Here is a 22,505-nt window from a genome sequence, read left to right on the forward strand (position 1 = left end):
GAAATCTCTGAGAATTCCAACTGTGCTTCCAAGAATATTTAAAACATGATGCAAATTATTTCTCTGAAACCTTTTGAAAATTTTCTACATCTTATTTCAAACTCTGTATCCTGAAACCCTGTTTTGAGCCAAGGGAACTGAATGCTGTAGTGCTATGCAGGCTCTAAAGGGATTTTGCTGTAACCTAGCTTTTGGTCACTTCTGTCCGAAAGACATACCCACACATGTACAGAAATACTCTTTAAGAGTATTTGTCTTTTTTTTTTTTCTAGTTTCTAATCTGCTAGAACAAATTAGAAGGTAGGCAATGCACTGTTTAACAAAGGGCCAAGACCACACACCGCTACATAAAGTCCAAGCAGGCAAGCTTTGCAGCAAAGATTTACACTAACAGTCCGGGGACAATACATATTTGCAGACTTCTTTTGTTCACATATGCAAGCAGCAGAGGATGGCAAGCAAAAATGCAGATACAAAGTTATCAATCACTTATTTTCTTTAACCGTTGTGTCAAAGTTAATGATTATGGATGTTACATAACTAATGATCCTACAAAATCACTACCACGAGGAAAACTGACATCCACAATATTCTCTGTGCCCCAGCTGGCTGCTGTGGTCACTTCAGCTTCTTCCTACTTCAATATGCCTTACAACTTACACTTCAAAACATTAAAAAAAATACATTTCCACAGTGGCAGAACTCCAGTTTGTGTGACCTCCAGAAGCCCAAAACATTGAAGGCAGCATTGGCTGTTACTTCAGCTCAACAAAAGATATCAGAAAGGGAACACATTAGCACAAAAATGGCAGTGGGATAACCATTTCTAGCTGAAAAAGTGAAAAGAAGTACATCCACAGTGTGGACAAATGAAAGCAAAAATAAGAATGAAACACTGCGATTTTTTCCCTAAATCCTAAAAGCTTGTGGGACAGCCATTTCCAATAACACTTTATCAATAAATAAGCACATAACAATAAAGTGTGTTTAAACTGGTTCTACTGCATCTAATTTGCTTCCTTTAAAAGCAATGTTCATAGCACAGAGTCAATGCACAAAAATAGCCCTATGCTAGGCTGAATTAACCTCAAACCATTGGGCATGCTGTTTATTTCAGACTGCTCCAAGTCATTAAATTTCCTTACAGGAGAGAAAATAACAGTCTCAGACAAAACTGTGTCAAAACAAAGGAAAATATAAGGTTGCTTCTGATTTTGAATGACGTGAAAAAAAGGATCTTAATTGAAATAGTGCAAAATAAGAACACAAAATGGGAAGAGAGAAGGCCTGAGCAAATGAAGCAGCACGTGTCTTCAGTCAAATTTTAACATCTTTGTTTTCTATTTGTTTATTGTAAAGGGGCATGGGGGGTTAGAGCCTCGTGAGCAGTAAAACAGTCTTAAATTTAGTCCATCTTACATTTATATATTCATTGCAAGAAATATTTTTCCCCCTCTTTCCTGAAGCAACACACAAAATCTGTTTAGTTGTTTAGATCAAAAAGGAATAAATATAATAAGCCAACTAAGCACAGAAGTTTCACAGTTGCATTTAAAGGTCAAACCGTGCTACAGAATTGTTTATATCATCAATGTACAGAGGTAAGAGAGCCCTTTGGATCACATTAAGAAGAAGAGGGCATCTGACACAAGGAGAAGTAGACTAAACAAGAAGAAAAAAGTAAGTCTGTATGGACAAAAAGCTTAAATAAAAATAATGTATTAGAGCTTCAGTTTTCCTTTCCCATTATAAGTCAGGAAAAGCATATCCTATCACACATGAAGGGCTTGGTATGAAGGCGTAACAGCAGTTTAAGAGGGAAGTTCCAGGCTTAGATTAACAGAAAGGCAAGAGAAATAATGAATATGGAAGGAGAAATGTTTTGAGATTAGTTGAAAAACAAAAAAAGGATGAGGAGATGAAAGAGGAGACCTGATACAAGATGCACAAGCCATTACCTTTCATGGGGTTTTAAAGACAAAGAGTTTGAAGATGGTACATAAGGTCAGTTCTGAAGGGAAATAGGACATATGTCATCAGTAGGAGATTATTTTTACACCTAATTTGAAATGTAATTAAAGAGGATGAAAATCAGAAATGCTAGATAAAAAGGTATCCTCCAAATTCAGGAAGAAAAATTGAAATGGAAATAAATGACAGACTTTGAAAGCCCTCACTTCTCTCCAGAAGCAGCTCCAGAAGCCCTGCAGTGTGGCATCCTTCAAGTGTTGTGTGCAACCCACCTCATCTCTCCATTCTAAAAATAAGAGGATGAGGCCTTGGAACATAGATTTTAGCCTTAGGAGCTCCTTCCACCACCTCTATGTACTCACACACACATGCAAAGCCTTTTATTTTGGTCACTCCTAGCTGTAATTGTTACCTAAGTAAAGCCAAGAACATAAGAAATTAATGGATCAAAGTGATAGTCCCTTTACTCCAATATTTTGGTGACAGCAGCACCAGGACATACTATTTAGGGGAAGCACATAAATCTGGCCATCATCTTTAGTATATTTCCTCCTTCTCCAGCTGTATCTGCTATCATGGGTTAACAGATGTTAAGGAAGTACATGCCTGCCCAGTCCTTTCACACCCATTTAGAACTTCTTGTCCAGAATTTTCCTGAACACCTTTCCATACCTGCTGATACTATTTGCCTCTTGTTGGTAACAAATTCCAGAAGTTACTGCTCTACTGCCCACTGTTTGGGGTTTTTTTTAAAAAAAAAAAAAAAAAAAAAAGAAAAAAGAAGATAGTGTATCTTTTCCCCTAAATTGTTCACACTAATCTACTAGTTTTCCATGCACACCTTCTAATTCTAGTATTGCAGCATCCCATGAGTAACAGGTTCTCATCCTAGTTGCCCATCAGACAACATCCACAGTTCCATAAGCATCACATCTGTAGCAGCCACATCCTGAGCCTCCTCCTCTCAAAACTGGTGAGTCTGACATCATAAACTCTCTCCTGAAGGCAGATAGTTATTCCCCACCAACACATTCCAGCTGCCTTTCTTGCAATGTGAAGCCAGAACTGCACATAGCACACAAGATGTAGTATGCTGAGGTGAAATGGTGCTTTCCACTCTGTTACTGATGAGGAACAAGATTTCATTGCTTTTTCTGGATACCACTGTACACAGAGGCAATCATTCACAGAGCTGTTAGAGACACTGCCAAGATCTCGTTCCTGAGTCATAACTGCCAGTTTTGAGGTCAGCATTATGTAAGGTAGGTTTTGATTATTACTCCTGTAAATACATTACTTTCATTTATCCACTCTTAAGCTTACCTCCCACCTTTTCCTACATTCGCTCAGTGTAAAGATCAAGACCAAGAGTTAGATTTTGTGTAACCTCTTTGCTTTTTGGAAGGCTTGTCTGCCATTGCAATCACCAGAAATAGTCGCTAGTCACCCCCTACAACCTACTCGCAAATTACATGAAAAAAAAAACCACAATACCAACTGCATTTCTCTAAACCAAGCCCTTTCTTCCTCCCTTCCAACCAAGACAATAATAATTTTATGGTTAAATAATGGAGGAGTACATTACTATTATTGCTACTACTACTTTCACCACTATAATTCAGAACTGGAGAGTGTTATAAAAGGAGATGCCAAAAGGCATTCAACCAGAGTTTAGAAAAGGCAATGAACAGAGAAAAATACCAGCTTTACTGTCTATCATACATGCTCATGAGACCTCTGTAACAGACAGGACAGAGGCCACAGCCTCTCATAAAAATATTTATTACATATTGCTCCATTCCCAAAAATGTATAATATCCTAATCTCTCAAAGCTGCTGCCTTGTTGTATAAGAGACTTTACTTTTCTCAGATCTCCGATGTTCTTTACTATCTTGGAAGCATAATTTGTAACAAATGTAAATATACTAAATACATCATACCCTTATAACATTACGTGCTTTATATTATAACCTGACATCATTCATTTCATTCATATTCTCACTTTCTGCTGGTTGTTCCGTCCCACACTTAGTTTGTACAACCAAGAGATAACTATTAATTGTATGACAGCTTTATAGAAAACTTTGATATGAGACTATTAAAAAAAAATCAAAATCTAAGTGCTCTCTAGTATAAATGTATACATCTGTGGGAAGAAATTGGTTTTGAAATCACACCATCCTTTCTTACACTGGTTTGGGACAATTGCCCTGGAAGCCTATTGCTTACTCTTCTTTGAAGAGATATAATGAACATAAGTTGTTACTCCACAAATGCAGCCTGCTTAAATATTCCTCTATAAAGGGTTACTCACAACAGTGCCCACCTTTCAGGAGCATTTTCACCAAAGTGGATAGACCACTCCTGGTCACTATCTTGTTCACAGAGCAGAAAATACAAACTTCATTAAAACAACACTGAGTTATTGTCACTGTACAAAAGGGCCCTTCCACATGTCACCCAGCTAATGCTGCTCCATCTGTGGAGCAAGGAAGAAAGAGACATGACAGGACTTGGCACTTTTTGACGAATGGCACTTTTTGCATCAGTGATGAACAAATTCCAGGCATGGAGTGCAGCATTGTAGCTGAACATTTATACCACAGAAAGTACAAAGTTCATAGGAAATACACACATCCTTTTCCCTCTAGGTCAGGTATTCATCTATCCAACTTGGTTGCAGTCAACCATGGTACACTCTCCCTGTATTGCTTGACAAAACAGATTTTTTTAAACAGACTCAGAGGACCTTTAAGAAGATAAGAGCACTTTTACCCTCTTGTAACAACTTCAATTACCAGGAACTGCCAAGTATGACAGACAGTATTGAACATCGTTGGCAGATCCTAGAGGAGGTCTATCTGAAGACTGCTGTAAAGACAGTGCTCAGGGCTGAGCATACTTACAGCAGCCTGGACCTTTTATGACACAGATCCAGTGACTTTTACTGCTGTTGAATGCAATCAGTTTGACTCTGTCTTTAATTACTTATTGTGGAGATACAAAGGAAATCAAGGTAGATGACAATAATGCCTGTTCCTGCTTACAATCCCTGTTCCTTAGCTTTCTCAACGTTAAGACAATTGTGGTATATCTTGAAAAGTCATCCTTGGAATAGTTTAGCTGAGGTAACCCCAGTAGGTGCACAGTAAACAAAGCAAAATCTTGAGAAATTTAATAAAGCTTTCATCTAGTCTTCCCGAGAAAATTATTTTAGGACAGCTATAATACCCATTTGGCCTCTTTGCTTAGAAATGACATGGCTCAATGAGTGAAATAAAAAAAAAAAAATCTGCTTTAGAAAGTGGTATAGCAAACATTTACCTTCTAAGCTTCTAGCAACACATCTTTAATGTTATCATTACTGAACATGCCAGAGGCTTGACAACTATCAAAGATACACCCCAAAAAATGGTAACACCTATCTTTGTTAATAAATGTCACTCCAGACCCAGATCTGATTTTCAATGAGCACTGACAAAAGCATTTCAGTGCTTTCAGTCATCTAGGTCATTGTTCAACCAAGTATGGACTTTATCTGAAGCCTGAAAATACAAACCTTTATCAGAGTTTTTCTACTGTTAGTGTTTAAATATACCACCTGAATGGGCCCTTCCTTTTTCAGAAATGACACTATCTTTGAAGATATGCATGAGTTACTGGTGCTTTGATAATTAGACTACCTGGGCAGCATTCATACAGCTGAACTGTTAGTGAGTTTTCAGATGACCACCTCTTTGATCTGATCAAATTATCACAATTTACCACAATGGAAATTTTCTTCATATGCAGCTAAAAATCTTTTCCTAAATAATCAGAAAAGCAATACTTGGTTCAAAAAGAAGATAGCTTTGGAATACACTGCCTTCAGCTCCAGAGGTAATGCTGAAAGACTTTGCCAAAGCAATACCATTGCTCATCACTGCAACACAGCTGATCAATATACACCCTCATTATCTCATAACAACACTGCAATGACTATGGTCTAGGTAGGCAAATGGCCTCCAGGAAGACTATGATTTGATCTTATATCTCAGTTTTGAGGAACAATTGCATAATAACTAGACCAAAAAAAAAAAAAGTCTTGGCCAGCAGTATGTTAAGAGAAGGGCCCCCTGCAAGTGAGAACTACCATTCCTCTTTACTTCCAGCTGGCAGCAGGTTCTCTGAATCCCAGAGCACAGAGGTTCCTCAGTGCTTGCCCGCATCACCAGCTGCAGCTTCTTAGTCCTCCATGGCAGCCTTCTGCACACAGCGTTCGCCAGCAGCACTCAAAATCACCTCTTTTACCCAAGACCTGCTTCTCCTTAGGGTTAAGATCTTCACTTATTAGTGAATTAAAATAAGAAATAATTTTTTTTTTTAAATCACTGTCAACACACAGAGCAAACACACATATAGTATCCTCCTGCATCTTCAGGGCTACTTCTAAATAGGTAGAATAAGGGAAAAACAGGCCATAATTTTTAATACAATAACAATACATGTACATATAACACAGCATCTCAGGTGGATATTTGTCCTACATACACCAAAATGGAATGCCTACTATTAGGCATTTTCATATTGAATCCTGAAACAGATTTAAGGCTTCTACAACCATGATCTGTGTTAAGTTCTGCTCCTATCTTTACAATGCAGAGTAACCATAAACTGTTCCAATTTTAAAGACAGACTTATTTGTGTATATTCATTTTATTCTTCTGCAAATTTTGACTGCATTTCAAAATTATAAAGCCTTTAAGATGTCATGAGCTTGCTGAGAATTATATTTTTCTTTTAAATCTATTTCTCATCTTGGTTCACTGTGAAAATGTAGACAAGTATAATACTTAGTTCTAGGAAACAAACAATTTCTGAGAGCAAGATATCCATGTTAAGTACCTCTTCTATATATAGAAGTAAATCTGACTTCTTAATATAAATTATGAATTAACATTAAAAAATACTACCATCTTAATTAACTACAACAATAAAGAATGCTAGTTAGTGTCTTAGAGAAGGTGTTTTATTTCTTTGGATCTGATAAGAGGCATTTACTGCTGCAGGATCAAGTGTCTGAACAGGCATGGAGGGAGTAGCACCCTAACAAAACATTTGGAAATGGTCCACAAGACCTTCCCTGTATATTCTTGTTACTGATGTACATTTGGAAGTTCAGTTAATTTCATCAGCATAACATCAAAGAGATCAGAATGTTTTCCTCCACTCTGTTCTTTAATCTCTGAAGAAAAATGGACATATAATAAGCCATTCAGAACAGGTGCAGAACTTCTTACCCTCTGAATACTGAATTTAAAAAAAAAGTCTGAAATGTTGTATTGCAACAGCTTTACAGTACAGAGTGAAGCAGTGCAAGTGTGGGGAGACCTTAGTCTGTATAGGCTCAGGTATACTAAGTACCTTTCTCCTTCCTCTGGGACCACAGACACCCCTGGCTTGAAATGTCAAGATGTCACATCATATCTCTAAAAGCTTCTGTAGCCAAACAGGCTTGAGGACCTCAAACTTCTCCTCTACCCTCTCTATAGTGTGACTTCCATGGTGTTTGATTGGAAGAAAGGCACTACTGAAAAACAAAGAAACAATACTCCATCTCTCCCACAACCTCAAGCCCTTTCCTAAAAAAAAAAAAAAAAAAAAAAAAAAAAAGGCTTGCTTTGCCTTTCATAAAAAAAATACCTTTCATGTTGAAATTTTCAGATTTCATGAAGTTTAAAGATCACTATACACACCACAAAGTTACATGATCTGTCTGCTTATAAACAACTTTTATTTCAAGCAATGAAGTTGTTTAATAGTCTCTGTTTTAAATACCTTACAGAATTTTGCAGCGAGGTCAAGCCATTGAGTTTATAATGTTAAAAAAGATAACCACCACGTCTAGTCTGCTCTCTACATGATCAAAACTGTACTTTCACTTTTGTTCACTTAAATTACCAGATAACATTCAATACTCTCTGCTAGGTTACCATTAACATGCAGTATCAAACATCAGCAAGTGCTCCAATACTCTGACAAAATATTACACAGCAGAAGCCTCTCCCTACAATTCTGTTGCCACGAGCAACAAACATCAGGATACAATTGAAATGCTGTCAGTACTGTGTACACATCTTTCCTAGTGCTTATCTCAAGTACTGATCAATCTTGCAGTAAGTTCCCTGAGCAGCATGTCCTTATTCCAATGTTTTTCTTTCACATCAGGAAGCATTAAAGAGCATATTTCACACATTTTAAAGCACAAGTGCTCACTATGTGAACATGCTGAAATAGAGGTTTATCAGCCAGAGGGATTATACACGGATGATGGGCAGTGTTCAGTTAGGTAATCTCCTGCTGCATGTCCATGAGAAATCCCTCATGTACACTTCCACTTTCTGATTATTAAGAAGAGCCACCAAGCCACTGTGCTAATCCTCTATTCCTTGCTGGCTACAGCCTGTGGGAGGTAATGCCAGTGTATCAGCCAGTAGTTAACCAGCTTTCACCTCACATTAGCACCTATGAACTGAACAGACATGCACAGCAGTGTTTGTGTGTCTGTACACAGGTCAACAAAGGCATTTCTTTTTAACACAGGAAGGAAAAAAAAAGTATGTACACTATGATATACAAAGTTTCAGTTATAGAAAGATAATGAAGAAACCAAAATTAAATTAAAGGGTTAAACAATTCATTAAAACCTCTGGCAACTGTTGAGGTAAGATGTTTTTTAGATAGTAGATGGAAAGATAGTAACCAATCTATCCAGAGGAATCTACATGGTCAAGAGAGGACATATTTTGAAGAGTATCAGGAGTTCAGCACACCTAGTCAGGAAAGGGAAGAGTAAGGATGTAAAAACTATCACTCATTCAGAAAGTGTTGTGAAAGGCAACGAGCAGGAGGAGGAGGGGGAATAACATGAAAAAGAGAGGAAAACAATGGAGAGCACGTGAAAGCCACTAGAAATACGTTGTAAAATAGAAAGCAAGACAAAAGGTTTGGATTCTTTGTGTCATGTTTTAGTTCTATATTAAGTCATGTAGCATAATAACCCATAATAAAAAAATCTATAGGGATTTACATTCTGGTGCAGAAAAGTTCCCGATATGCTCTTTGTAAAGACATGGCCATGTCATTAAAAATATTAAAATAGTCTATCAGTATGACTTTGGGCAATTGGTCACATTAAATATTTTTATTTGAATGTGTCTTCCTTAGTAACAAACCAGACATACTTTGTAAATGTATGTTAAACTTCAAACATGTATACTCTCTAAAACTGCACACATGGCTTGCTTGTACTCCATCTCACCGGCTTTGCATTATTTAATGTTTTACTTGTGCTTAGGCAGTTGGGACACATTTTAGCAAATGACAAGTACAGGTTATTGTAGCCATGCTGATGATTTGAGATGGAACTTGTTCAACCTTGACACACATAATCCCATATTTTTAATTTACTAGAATTGTGCAACACTTTTATATGTGCTTCTGTTTTATTTATCAATGGACAGTTATTTGCTGACCACACAACTGCATGCTGAGTTTCATTTTGCCTTACCATGAAGATTTCTGTCTGGAAGAAAACACTGTAATGATATTCTCGGAGATTGTTAACCTGTTTCATTGCAACATAACTCACGTTATTATTCAAAGCATACTATTTAGGATTTATCCCTTACAGTTTATAGAATAAAAGAATTTACCAAAAACATTCCAGACTCTCTGAATGGAGTATAAAGCACGCATGCATATATATATGTATTTTTAGCAAAAATGCTAAAAAGCTTTACACATAGTTCCAGAGGTTTTAAGAACTATTTAGAATGTGCTTTTGTAAAAAAATACAGGGGTAAGAAAAAAAAAAAAAATTTAGCCATTGCTTCCTGTATTGGTTACTTAAGATTTCCCCTTCAGAAGAAATTATCTGGTAAAAATAATCTGTGTGCCGATTTGTGTACATTACAATGATGTGTTTTCAAGTGAAGGAGTCAAAATAGCATGGAAATCCTCACCCCTACTATCCATATAGTGTGCATACACAAGTACACGTCCACACCACTTCAAAAGTTTTCCAGCAAGATTATGACAACAGCCAGAAAACACTGACTCATTCAGTCCCAAATTCAGTATTTTGTGAGGACAAGAAATCTCTAATTCCTTTAGAACTTGATCAAGCTGACAGGAGTGATCTCACCACTGAAAAGACCACGAACTTCCAACAAGCTACTGCTGGATCCAAGAATCTTCTACCTTATCAGAAATATTGGAAAAAAATATTAATCTGGTGCCACTATGGGTCAAAGCTAAACTAAAAAGTGTCACCCCACAAACAATTGCACACTGAACTTTACATTGACGAACTATAAAAAAAAAAAAAGCACGTTATAGACATTATAAAGTAGAATGTGATTCTAGCCCCCCGACTCACAAGATTTTAGAGGAATTGACAATCACAGTTAAGTGTAACAACATGGGCCCAGGGCCCTTCCTCTTCTCCCTTCCATGGCTAACATTAGTGATCCCATTCACTCAGCACTGGATCAGAAATAAATGCCTGGTTGTAAACATTATCACCTTAGCTTCATATAAGCAAGACAGACTAATGTTCAATGTACACAAGGGTAAGTTCTTCACATCTGAAAGCAATAAAAGCACTTTGAGGAAAATTGGGATTCTTTGGTTTTACTTTTTTTTTTTTTCCACATTCTCTAGCTGATTAGCTACTTGCTAGAGGCTTTGTAAGACTTTACGAAAAACCTAATGTTAGATATAATATTATAAAATGTTAGAAATTATTTTCAGTTCCATCCATCTAGAGGAATATTGACTTCCGCAGTACCATGTAAAATTAAAATTTACCTCTAAGGCCTTTTACACTTATTTGCAATGAAAGAAATAGACCATGGCAAACCACTACATTACTACATTTACTCTCTTAGATCAGTACAACAATGGAAATGAGCAGCTAAGTAACGCTGCAGTACTCCATCTAGGTTAGTATGCATTACAGTGTGAAAGAGATCTATTGCTTTTAGTGGTTAAAACAGGAGACAGGGAATCTGAGTTTCCATCTTCTTCTGCAGCTCATCAAGTTACTTATACCCACACTTCAAAAGTTGATTTTGAAGGCCAAAGCTTGAGCTACTGAGAAATAAAAGCTACCAGAAGACAGTGATGTTTTAACATCACAGATAAGGCTACCTTTCTCACACCAAGTTCACAAACACGTATTCCATTCCAACTATCCTGAAAATGGAGAGCAGTGCAATTAATTCCTATAAAATATTACCCACTCCTAAACAACATAATATAAGCCTTGCCCAATTTACCTTTAGATCAGCTAAGAGCTGTTGTCTCCTCTAGTTACTGCAACATGTTAGGATAGCAATCACAATGCTTCTTAAAAAAGAAATCTGTGTCTAGATGTCACCAGCATACTGTGGTAAGCATAGCATAAGGCATCTTATTATCCTCCCAAGGAATTTCATGATCTTATATAGCAGAATATATCTATTTAAAAAAAAAAAAAAAAAAAAAAAAAACAGTAGTAAAAGTGGATATTTTTCTCCATTTGAAGAAAAAGAGATTTATTCATTACCAATCCTTCAATGTTATTAGAAGGATACGAAATCACTATGTAAATAAACAGTAAGTGTAAAATCTTACAAAGTACTGCTATAGTTTAGCCCTACACAATATTAGGACCAGTTGTTGGTAGTTGCAGAGCTCAGTCAATTCAGAGTACCTGGGAAAGATAGGAAGAAATCAGTGCCAGATTTTCACTATTTTGTGCTCTCAGAGTATTCTGATTGCTATCAACTTGTCACCACCGAAGAAAAAAAGAAGACATAAAATGGATCCTTTATTAACCAACTGCTCCTAGTTAAATTGCTATTAATGAAAGTACACTAGCCATTGATAGTACCTTCTAAAACATTCTGGACGGCAATAAAACTTGTCACAGAGGAACCTCATTTGGATAAGCAAAAGCATGCTATGTGTAACTATCAATAATACAATATTAGATTTTGCAACTGACAAATTCAAATCTGAACTCCACGCAAGGAATACTAAAGTTTTCAATATTTAATTAAGATGTTTCTTCTAAAAGCTTAAGTGGAACCATCTAATTAAAAAAATGCTAATGTGGAGGTATAGACTTTCCTTGTCAAAGTGATGTATCTTATTCCTTCTTCTACATCTTTCTGGTTTGGTTTTGTTTTTTTGTAGACAGACAATACCTTACCAGAGTAAGCTTGACTGCTATAAATAAAATATTTGAAATGCCACCATGCATACAAAAGTATAACAGTTAGGGGATAATTAGGGGATATCAGAAGTGTTTCAATAGCAAGCCAAAATAAGCATTTTGCTGCACACAACCAGTTTTAATGTAATAGGGTTTATTCTTCATCCCAATACAACCAACTAGTTTGTCTTAAGAGTGAATTTTATCATTAAAAAGAATAAAGGATGAAATTCATCCGCACTTCAACAGGAACAGCGGCTCATACAGCATTATACTTGGCTTTAATTTTGGTACTAAAAAAAGAAATAACTAGTGGGAAATTAATAGGCAAACAACACTGATTTGGTTCTGTTATTGTTTATATAAAGCATCAAATACCTTCCAAACAGAACTCTGTCAATATACTTCAAACCAGATTAACCTCCCTCTTTCAGAAAGGCTGCTATTCTACACAAATTTAGGAAAAGTTTAAGCCTGAAAGAGCTTACAATTTAATCTGAAACAAAACCAACACATTAAATGGGAGTAAGGGGAAATAAAAGAAGTACGTCAGGGAGGTTTTCTGTTCCTACTTGTATTATTTTCACAGTGTTACATAGCTTAGTTATCTAGCATTTATAATATTTCAACTCATTTACTATTTGCTAAAATAAATTTATAAATATCTAGATAAAAGCATGTATTTACAAATATGTATTGGCAATGTTTTTTCCTGGATAACCAATCTAAAGCACCTTTACAGGATGCTGACATTGGGAGTGGCAGTTACATTTCAGAAAACAATCCTGGAGTCATTATGGACACAACATACAGTGACAACCAAAGCCACCAACAAAGCACTGGTCCACAGCAGGGAGAAATGGAAAGCATCACTTAGCTGCTGTGTAAAACCTCACTGTGTCCACAGACTACTGTGTACAGTTCTCATCCCTGCATTTCAAGAAAGACATACTGGCATAAGAGAAGGGCTACAAGCATGATGAAGGGAACAGAGAGTCACTTTCAGAAGGAAGGCTAAAAAGACTGGGACTCTTGGGGAAGGTTAAGAGATGATGTGCTCAAGGTTTAAAAAAAACATACAAGAGGTAGACAGAAGATGAATGATTACTATACCTTGCAACACAAGAACTAGAGACACTCCTTAAAATTAGTAGATCAGTTTAAATAGGCGTAAAAGAACATTTCTTTTTTCCCCAAGACAGAGCAAGCAGTGACTTTCAAAACATTGCTGCTACTGAATGTTATAAAAGCAAACACTACTAGGACATTCAAAAATGGATCAGCCACATTCAGACATCAGACTCCTAACTGATTCCAAAAGGACTGAATAGGTGCCTACCTTCTAACATACCAATGCTAATGACCATGGATGCTGGGGAATAAGCACAATTTCTCTGACAGGGTAAGAGCTAGAGACTGATTCAGAAAGCCAGAGGACTATAATTTAAATATTATGCTACATGGAAACCAAACTAAAAGTTGAGGTTCTTAAATGGATCTGAAAGTTTAACAGCGCACTAATGAGATTTCAGTCCTACAGAGTTAAAAACTTAATTTTCTAAAATATATTCATTCCTATCAATATGTGACAAAATATTGTTTTTCTGATTATCAAAGACTAGCGTATTTTAGTACTACAGAGGCAGCAATTATAGATGTTCATGCAATATATACGGTGGCCTTTTATTTTTGTAAGAGTACAAAGAACTCCACAGTAATACAACTATTAGACACTTCAGTAAGCTCTTCTGTTTTATGTACGGTAAGAAAACACTTTCTGCTTTCCTATACCTTCATCACCAACTGAATCCTTGCATACTTAACAGGCTTCTTTTATCTTCAGCAATATCTGAACATTTTTAAGGTGTAGCTTGAAGATTAAACACAGAAGCATCCAAACAAAGTTTCATACCCGTTGTTGACACTTGATTTTCACAAGGCAGTGACTGAACTGCCTGCTTTGATGCACAGCTGTAACTTCGGGACAGGCCTCGATACCACGAGGTCCCTCCGCGATCCCCACCCCAGCTCAGCACCCCCTGGCTCCCTGCTCGGCCTCTCCTACAAGCCTGAGACGTTGCTCCCCCCGCGGCCGGGGCAGTTTCCTCCGGCCGCCGTTCCCCCGGGGTACAGCCGCCCGCCTTCCGAGCGGGACCGCGAGCACAGCCCAGCTCTTCGCCTCCCACACCCGCCGAGAACGGCCCCCGCGCAGACCACCGCCTTCGCCCCCGAGGGTGCGGCCTCCGGCCTCTACCACAGCCCCGGGGAGGAAACTCCCGCGCAGGGAGGTGCCCACGCACAGCGGCTGGGGGGGGCACAGGAGTGGGGGGCGCACAGCCTCCCCCCGGGTTTGAGGGGGCGCGCACTCACGGGGGGTGCTGCGGGCTGCACGCTGCCTCCTCGCCGTCGCTGTCGGCCGCCGCCTCCTCCCCGATGTCGGGCAGGGTGATGAGCAGGGCCTGGGCGCCCCAGCGACCCCCGCCCTCCCTGTCCGCCGCGGCGGGCACCGGGCGCGAAGAGCAGCCGCCCGCTCCCCCCGGCGGCACCGCCCTGCCCGGGGCGCAGCCCGCGCCGGCGTGGGGGCGCGGGCTGGGGGGGGGCGGCGGGGCGCGGCGGAGCTTGGGGAGGAGGGCGCCCAGGTCCAGCGCCGCCACCTTCATGGCGGCGGCGGGCCGGGAGCCCCTTCCCACCGCCGCGGGGGCGGCCAGAGGTCCTCCCGGCGGGAGCTGCCCGCGCCTGCTGCCCGGCCCGGCGGGCGTTGCTAGGCTAAACAAACCCCGCCGAGGGCGGTGCGGGCCTCGTCGGGCTGCACGGCGCAGGGGGAAAGCCCGTGAGTCGCCATCAGCCTGCGCACCAGAGCGGCGTATGGAAGCGTAGGGCAGTAACCTGTTGGAGCCTGGGTGCGGAGGCAATGACGTTGTCCCTTTAGTTAAAATCCCATCTAATATTAAGGGACAGAAACCAACTCCATCTGCGAAGGGCCGCAGGGCCCCGCCTCAAAGCCTTCACGCAGTTGTGCACCCAAAGGGTTTCACAGAAATGGGGAGCTAGATCGCACCCACCCAGTACAACCTTTTTTACACCATGTCAGGCAACCGCAGAAGGGACCTGCGGAGGAACGAGAGCCCAAATGCAAAGATGCCAGCAAATCCCAGACAGCCTGGAGAGCAGTGGAGGGCGTCAGGATCAAAGACTTTTCTCTCTTTTGCTACAAACACCAGCAGCAGTGGCACAAGCCAGACAGCTGGTGGCAGACGAGTTGGGGGCTGGGGCAAAACTGCCCTACCTTTGCAACACAGGGTTGTCTGGATGGATGGAGAGATGCGTGGTCATGCCAGCAGCAGTCTCGGGACACTAATGGCTGGTATAATGGACAGGGCAAACATTGTGGCAGCTCAGAATATGGCAGGTAGCATGGCCCTTGGCAACGTCCAAAAGAACAGCACCAGCTAAAGGATAGCACAGTTGCTCTGTACGTACGAGCCCACGATCATACATCAAGCAACTAGTTGCACTATCAACTTAAAGCTGGCAGCTGCTGGTAGACAACAGCCAAGGGTACAAAGCTGGGAATTTTATCCCTGCCTTGTCTTCCGAGCACGTCAAGGAATGCAATGACCTGGCAGAGCAGGGCACACACGACACCAAGCAGAGGACTGCGATTTGAAATTGGGATATTCTTGGGCTTTTTTTCTTACAAACTGAAATACATACATTCTGACCAAACCTTATGGAACAGGTCCATACAAACCTAGCAGCAGTATGAACTGCATTTATTCCTCACCATGTCAAAAAGCCTTGACTGAGCCACAGTGAAAGTAGCATGATTGAGCACATCGGTGTGCAGTATTTAGTGAGTAGCCTCCTCAACTTTCATGGCCTAAGCATGAGGAAAGAATTTGTCACTTTGCCTGAAAAGGTGTAGTATATAGCTGCAGCCTCAAAGCAACCCTGCATGAAGACCTGGAATAGAACCGATTATGAACATCACTGTCTGTAACTTGTTCATTACTCCTCATGATTCAAGAACCACTGAAATTGTCAGGTTCCACCCCAGATCTACAGACTTGAGCATTCTGCCTCACTCAAGTCCTTTAGATATTCTGCTTTCAAAACAGATGATTGCTAGTCCTACATAATGTTTTTGAAACTACAAGTTTGGAACTTTTTCATTTATTTGGTGTCCAACTCCTCAGCAAATCAGCATATTATAGTCTGATGCTGCCCACTGCAAAGCAACTACCCAGCTCAGACACAGGCTGTTAATCCCAAAAGCACTTACAACCCTTCACCACAGTAAGCCCATTTATTTACTCTCAATAATATTGTCAAAAAAATGTACAGGAGCAGAGCAGAAGTGGGTAACAGGGAAAATTTATGTGAAAATTTTATGACAAGTATAATTGATGATTACCATTGGCCCTGTGTTTATTGCTTTTATGCGCTTTTTTTGTGCTTTTTGTGCTTTCATTGTGAGCCTTTATAATGTCTTTCTCTGTTGTAAATTATTTTAAACCGAATTAGATACTAAAATAACTGTTTAGGATGCATCATCATATTTTTGTCAATTAAAATTATTTTCACTCATCAGCAAGTACTTTTAGTTTGTATTCGCAGCTATATTACAAAACTAAGCATCTGTAACATTTTTTCACTGTTCTGAGACCAACTTTGGGGGCATTTATAGTAACAAGAAAAATCTTTATAGAATTTAGACATGCTGTCATTTGTCAGGGTTTAAGGGCCAGAAAAGACCATTTGATCATCTAGTCTGACTTCTTTCATCACATTTCACCTCAGCATTTCTCCCATGCATTCTTTGCATCTTTATGTAATTTTTAATATCCATGTGAACTGCTAACATTTTCTGAGCAATTTATATTGATGTGGAATGAGAAATTCTGCTACTAGGTGTCATTACAGATTTAGGAAGTATAGGAAACCTTTCACATGTTAGTCTTTAAATAAGAGAGAGAACAATTGACATGGTGCATACCTGGCACCCCATCCTTACCGACTTGCCTCCTCAACTTTCATGGCCTAAGCATGAAGAAAGAATTTGTCACTTCACCTGAAAAGGTCAGAAAGATGAGATGAAAGCATCACAATGGGGATAATCCCATTACTGTAATTAGGGAATCATCATCTATCACTTCAGCTCTAAACAAAGCCTTTTTTGTTTTCACTCAGGACTTCCTAGGCAAGTGAAGACAATCTACATCCCCTTCACTCTTCAGGTGCGTGCAAATCTATTTCATTAATTATTTTTCTCATTTACATTTTTTATCATCATGGGACATACAAACCTATTAAAAACTAGTATATTTCATCTATGCATATAACAAATCATGGGAAAACGCTTAAAATGTTAAGTATTGAACTATCTGAAAGCTGTTTTCTAAAGCAGTAAAACAGCATTCTTGGAGTAATGGCAGTATTGAAACTGTTGAGGGAAATGCTAGGGGGAAAAAGCAATTTAAAAATATTCCCAAGCTACTGAGGGCTCACACACCTACTAAAAATTGACAAAGTTTTATAGTGTCCTTGGAGCAGCAATTAAATATTAATAAAAGCATACTGTTTAGTGTCTAATTTAATAAACTGTGCTCAAACTCTCCATAAAATTGCAACCAGTCTCAAACATTATAAACATCCCTTCAGAGCACACTTTGCTGGTTCTCAGCTCTCTGCAGATCAAGCTACCAGTCCATATGTTTGAACCTTAATGCTCTGGCAATTGCCAACTAGCCCATGTTTCTGTAACGTTTGTTAAGGAAAAAACAAGCTAGATTAATATACAAGAAATTAATAAACAAGAAATTAATAAACACAATTCTATCCGATTTCTTTATAATTTTCTTTTTAGGTATCAGGCAAAACTATATATAGTCATAAAGAAAAAGGAAACAAAAAAAAATGAAATTAACTCACTTTTTAAGTTTTTCTCTCACTCTACCTGTAACTGTAGTGGCAGTAATATTTCTGATACAGTTTAAAACTATTTTTTTTGGAGGGGGGGGGTGGCGGGGTATTTTTTTGTTGTTGCTGTTGTTTCACTGAAATTATAGTAGTGCAACCTCCCCCACAAAGTTATCTTCTGGTGATGCTACAGAAATACCTATGCCTTTACTCATTTTATACAGGTGCACCAGCTATGCCTTAGCCATGTTTCACATTGATTTCAAGTTCTATTTAAAAGCCCGCATATAGTTTTAGGCATATTCAAAGAATTAAGGTGACATCTCTCAGTATAAGTGTCCTTCTGCCAGCTCTCTGAATTTCAGCAAGGAAGAGTAAAAAATTTTTTTTTCAGACATACCACATTGATTAAATCACAGTTGACTCATTACTCTGAAAATCTGGTTTTGATAGTCACCAGTACTAGCCCCACCCAGAAAGCATAAGCAATCCTTCACTGCATGTTCTGAACAGGCTGCTCACAGGGTCAAGTTTCTTTCTGTGGCTTTCTCTTAAAACAAAGGTTTTAAAACTCTGAAACTCTGCTATGCTTCTTGGTTTCAACCACAGAAATAGTTTTCCATGTTACTGTGCTTCACAAGGAAAGCTTTCCAATTTTAATTTCACTGAATCCCCCTTTGTGTTATGAAAGCAAGCAGTAGTGTCCACTCTACCTTCTACACAGAATTTGCTATTTTATCATTATTGCATTCTCTTTTGCATATCCCTTTAAAGTAGAGAGTCTGTCTTTTCTGCACTACATCAGACTGACGTTTTTGCAAGAACATCAGTCATTCTCACTGCTTTTCAGAATTTCTCCCACATGTAGACTGAAATGACTATCAATCATGATCTATTCTGACATGTCACTTTGGTGCAGGTGAATTAAAATATCAGCAAAAACATGAATATAGACAAGTAAATTTAAATTATAGTAATTCTTACGTATCCTTCCAGCATGACAAACTTTTTCAGGTCTTCCTGAAGGCTTGTTAGTTTTTCAATGATAGAAAATGTGCAATAAAATGACCCCATAATTCAAATTTGTAATTTCAAAATTCAGTGCACTTTACTATTAGATTTAAGTGCCCTCACTAATTGCTGATGAAACGCACTGACTCGTTCTTTCTGGGCTGGCCAGTTCAAGATGCAGCGGGATCTGAACATTCCTCTTCTCAGGTGAAGTGCATGATACAACTTGTAATCTTGGATATCATGAAGAAAGATCAGTATGATGGAGTCCCGACTTTGTTCAACAGCTTGCTGAAGAGCATGATACACCTTAAAACTGAAGCAAAAATAAGACAAAAATACATGTTTTCTTTCATGTGGAGGGAAAAAAATTACAGTTCTTTTAATAGCTGACATAATAGCACATTGCAATGCAAGGACTGGACTCAAACAAAAGTCTTAATATCTATTCTATGATATCAAATTCTCATTACTTATCTTAAATTAGTTACTTTCTAACTAAAGAAAAATAAAAATCCTCTAAAAATATAACCTAAGTCTTGATATAGCCTTGTTTAGCATAAAGTTCCTTTCTTTTCAAGATCACTACATAAGAAAGGTGAAAAGACTCATTTAAAGGCAAATAAAAATCATCTTTGGATACTAGTGATCTCACCCATTATAGCTCTTTTTCAAACATGTAATGTTAAGGAGAGCAATCTGCACAGATGACAGCCTGACTTTTTGAAAATAAATATATATTGACTAAGAGATTCAAATTTCCACTAGTGTACATGTGGAGCAATTAACCTGGCAATTAGCTTAGGAACTATTCTGAAGTTACAATACATTAAGTAGAATTTGCATTTTTTATTAAATGGTATTTTTGATTAAATTACACAGCAAATAAAGATTACCTAGTTAACAAAATCTGATAAGAAATATTCACCCTTACATATAAAATTTTATATCCTACTCACTTTTTGCACCAGGGATCCTGTAAGAGGTGTTCAGTCACAACAAAAATAATCTTCCTGCTCTTTTTTATACTGTTAACTGTGGCTTCAAATTCAGATATGCCTGCTTCAAAGTCCCGTTCTTCTAAACAAAACCTAATTTGAAAGTGGTTCTTTTTTTCCAGAGAGATGAAATTCTTAGACACCCAATTCTTGTCCTGTCTTGCATGAATAACATAGGCATCATAATCAAACTCTTCCTGTTGTCTGTCAAGTTCTTTAAAACCAAGTGTTCGATTTACTACAATATTGCAGTAGAAAGCTATTCTCCATCCTTCAAAATGTATGATAAGAACAATAAAAATGAGTAGTATCACATTAGTAGTAGAGATCACAAACAGAAGTTTAAATGGAGCACTGTCTTTGCAGGCTGAGCTATCAAAATGCAACACCAGACTACCATGATATTTAGGTGGGGTGTTGCAAATGTACTGGGACCTCAATCCAGGTATATATGCTTGGGTCACATTAAGCCAATCAGCAAACCAAGCTATGCTTTCACAGGTGCAATCAAATGGATTGGAATCCATCTCTAGTATTCTCAAGCTCTTGAAAGCTGGACCAAACACTTTTTCCTCAACTGAAGTTATCAGATTTTTCTGAAGGTTCAAGGAATTCAGAGAGGCTTGGTCATCAAACAGAGTTGCTGGAAGCAAATTCAAATTATTTGATCCCAAATCCAGGTTTTTTAATTGAAACAAGCCCTTGAAAACCTGAACTGGAATCTCATCAAGCCCATTTGATTTTAAATTGAGAATACGCAAGTTAGGAAGATCTTTTAAAAAAAGAACAGGGCCACCTGGATTTGCATGTTTCCAAAGTCGGGCTAAATTATTGTGCTGCAAATCCAGAATGTCAAGTTTGTGAAGTCCATCAAACAAGTCTTCTTTTACATTTGCTATATTGTTGTTGCTGATGTCCAAGACAGTCAGGTTTTGTAGAGGATGAAAAGGCGAGGGAGAAACTGCCAGATCACTACAACCTACCTTCCTCAGCATCAGTTTTCTAAGGCTTGGGACAAAAATGAATGATTCACTTCGCAAAGCCAAGTTTTTATTATAGGAAAGATAAATATCTTGTATATTATCGAGGCCTTTAAACTCATGACCTGTGAGCACTTGACTAATTTCATTGAGACCAAGATCGAGAATTTTCAGGTGTCCCAAGGAAGAAAATGCCCCACTTTCTATTGTAGAGATTCTTGTTTTTGTGAGGTTGAGAACCTGCAAACTGGAATTAGCAAGTGATGAAAATGTTTTATTAGTTATTCTTTGTAAGTTTATGTTGCAGTTACAGAGACTCAGGTATCTCAGATTGTTCAGACCTGTGAACATATTAGCAGTAATTCCTGGAAAATTGTTATTATCCATTATAAGGTACTCCAGGTGGTATAACCAATGGAAGGAAAAATCTTCAATTTTCCCAGTAAGTGAATTTATCAGATTCAGATGTTTGAGGCTGGATAATCCATAAAATAAACGTGAAGATACATGAATGTTATTATGCTTCAGGTTTAAGTACTGTAAACTTGAAAGCCACTGAAATGAGTCATCTTCTATCACAGACAGAGAATTTTGGGAAAGGTTTAAAACTGTAAGATTTGTTCCTTGCAGTCCCTGGAAAGTTGACTTGCCAATGTATGAAAGCTTCACATGGCTCAGTGAGAGATTCTGAATCGCTGTGTTTGATAATTCTGTACAAAGTTTCTTTGTGAGATTTTCACCAAGTTCAACACCGTTCAGTACAAGACCAAACAGATTTGCAATTGCATGTAAACATCCTGTGTGAAACTGAAAAGGAAAAAGAAAAAGAGTTTTGACCTAAATAAGAGGATTATGTAAGAAAGTTGACCCATAAAGCCAAAATTTGAAAAGGTTTTCAAATGAGATTTTCAAGCAGAATGTAACTCCTACACTCAGATTTTTCCACATCCAAGTTCAGACGAACACTTCTTGGAGTTTATACTTCCTGTGATAATAGTTCTAAAATTTGGAACATGATTATCTTAATTCTGAGTAGTACTCTTTCAGAAGATGATAGAAGGTTCCTTAGTGAGATGCAAATTAATTACAATTTTGTATCCAGTAACTAAAAACTCTTTCACTAGAAGTATCTTAGAAATTGAGATAATCTCTTTCTTCAGCTTTCTTTTATTTCTGCTAGTGATACCAAGCTACTAGTACAAAACCAAATATACTATAAAAAAGTTATTTAGGCCTTCAGACAGCCAAGAAGAAACCCAGTTTCTCTGTGTGAGCAGAAGCTACACTCACGACATATACTACACACTTGCTTCCACAATATAAATCACAAGTCTCCATCATAGTGCTAGCCCATCATCTTGGTTCAGCTGAATGATTAAATACTC

At 38.4% G+C, this 22,505-nt stretch overlaps 1 protein-coding gene across 5 annotated transcripts in view; it reads right to left on the reverse strand.

Moving 5' to 3' along the window:
* TLR3 (toll like receptor 3) overlaps window positions 1-22,505 on the reverse strand; it is a 53,545-nt gene that overhangs the window by 24,985 nt on the left and 6,055 nt on the right. For 3 of the 5 annotated variants that reach the window (XR_012628687.1, XR_012628688.1, XR_012628686.1), the window contains exons 4-5: window positions 20,102-21,927; window positions 19,290-19,458 (exon numbers count right to left, since the gene is read on the reverse strand). Coding sequence is in view for 2 of the 5 variants with exons in the window: in XM_074866348.1 (XP_074722449.1) it covers window positions 17,275-17,283; window positions 19,290-19,458; window positions 20,102-21,927 (2,004 nt within the window). In the remaining 3 variants the exon portion in view is untranslated. Of the gene's footprint in view, window positions 1-14,582; window positions 14,873-16,499; window positions 17,284-19,289; window positions 19,459-20,101; window positions 21,928-22,505 lie in introns of those variants that run through there. The other 2 variants (XM_074866348.1, XM_074866349.1) reach the window with 2 other exon arrangements.

This window comes from Strix uralensis, chromosome 4 (genome assembly GCF_047716275.1).
Source record: "Strix uralensis isolate ZFMK-TIS-50842 chromosome 4, bStrUra1, whole genome shotgun sequence".
Taxonomy (NCBI): domain Eukaryota; kingdom Metazoa; phylum Chordata; class Aves; order Strigiformes; family Strigidae; genus Strix; species Strix uralensis.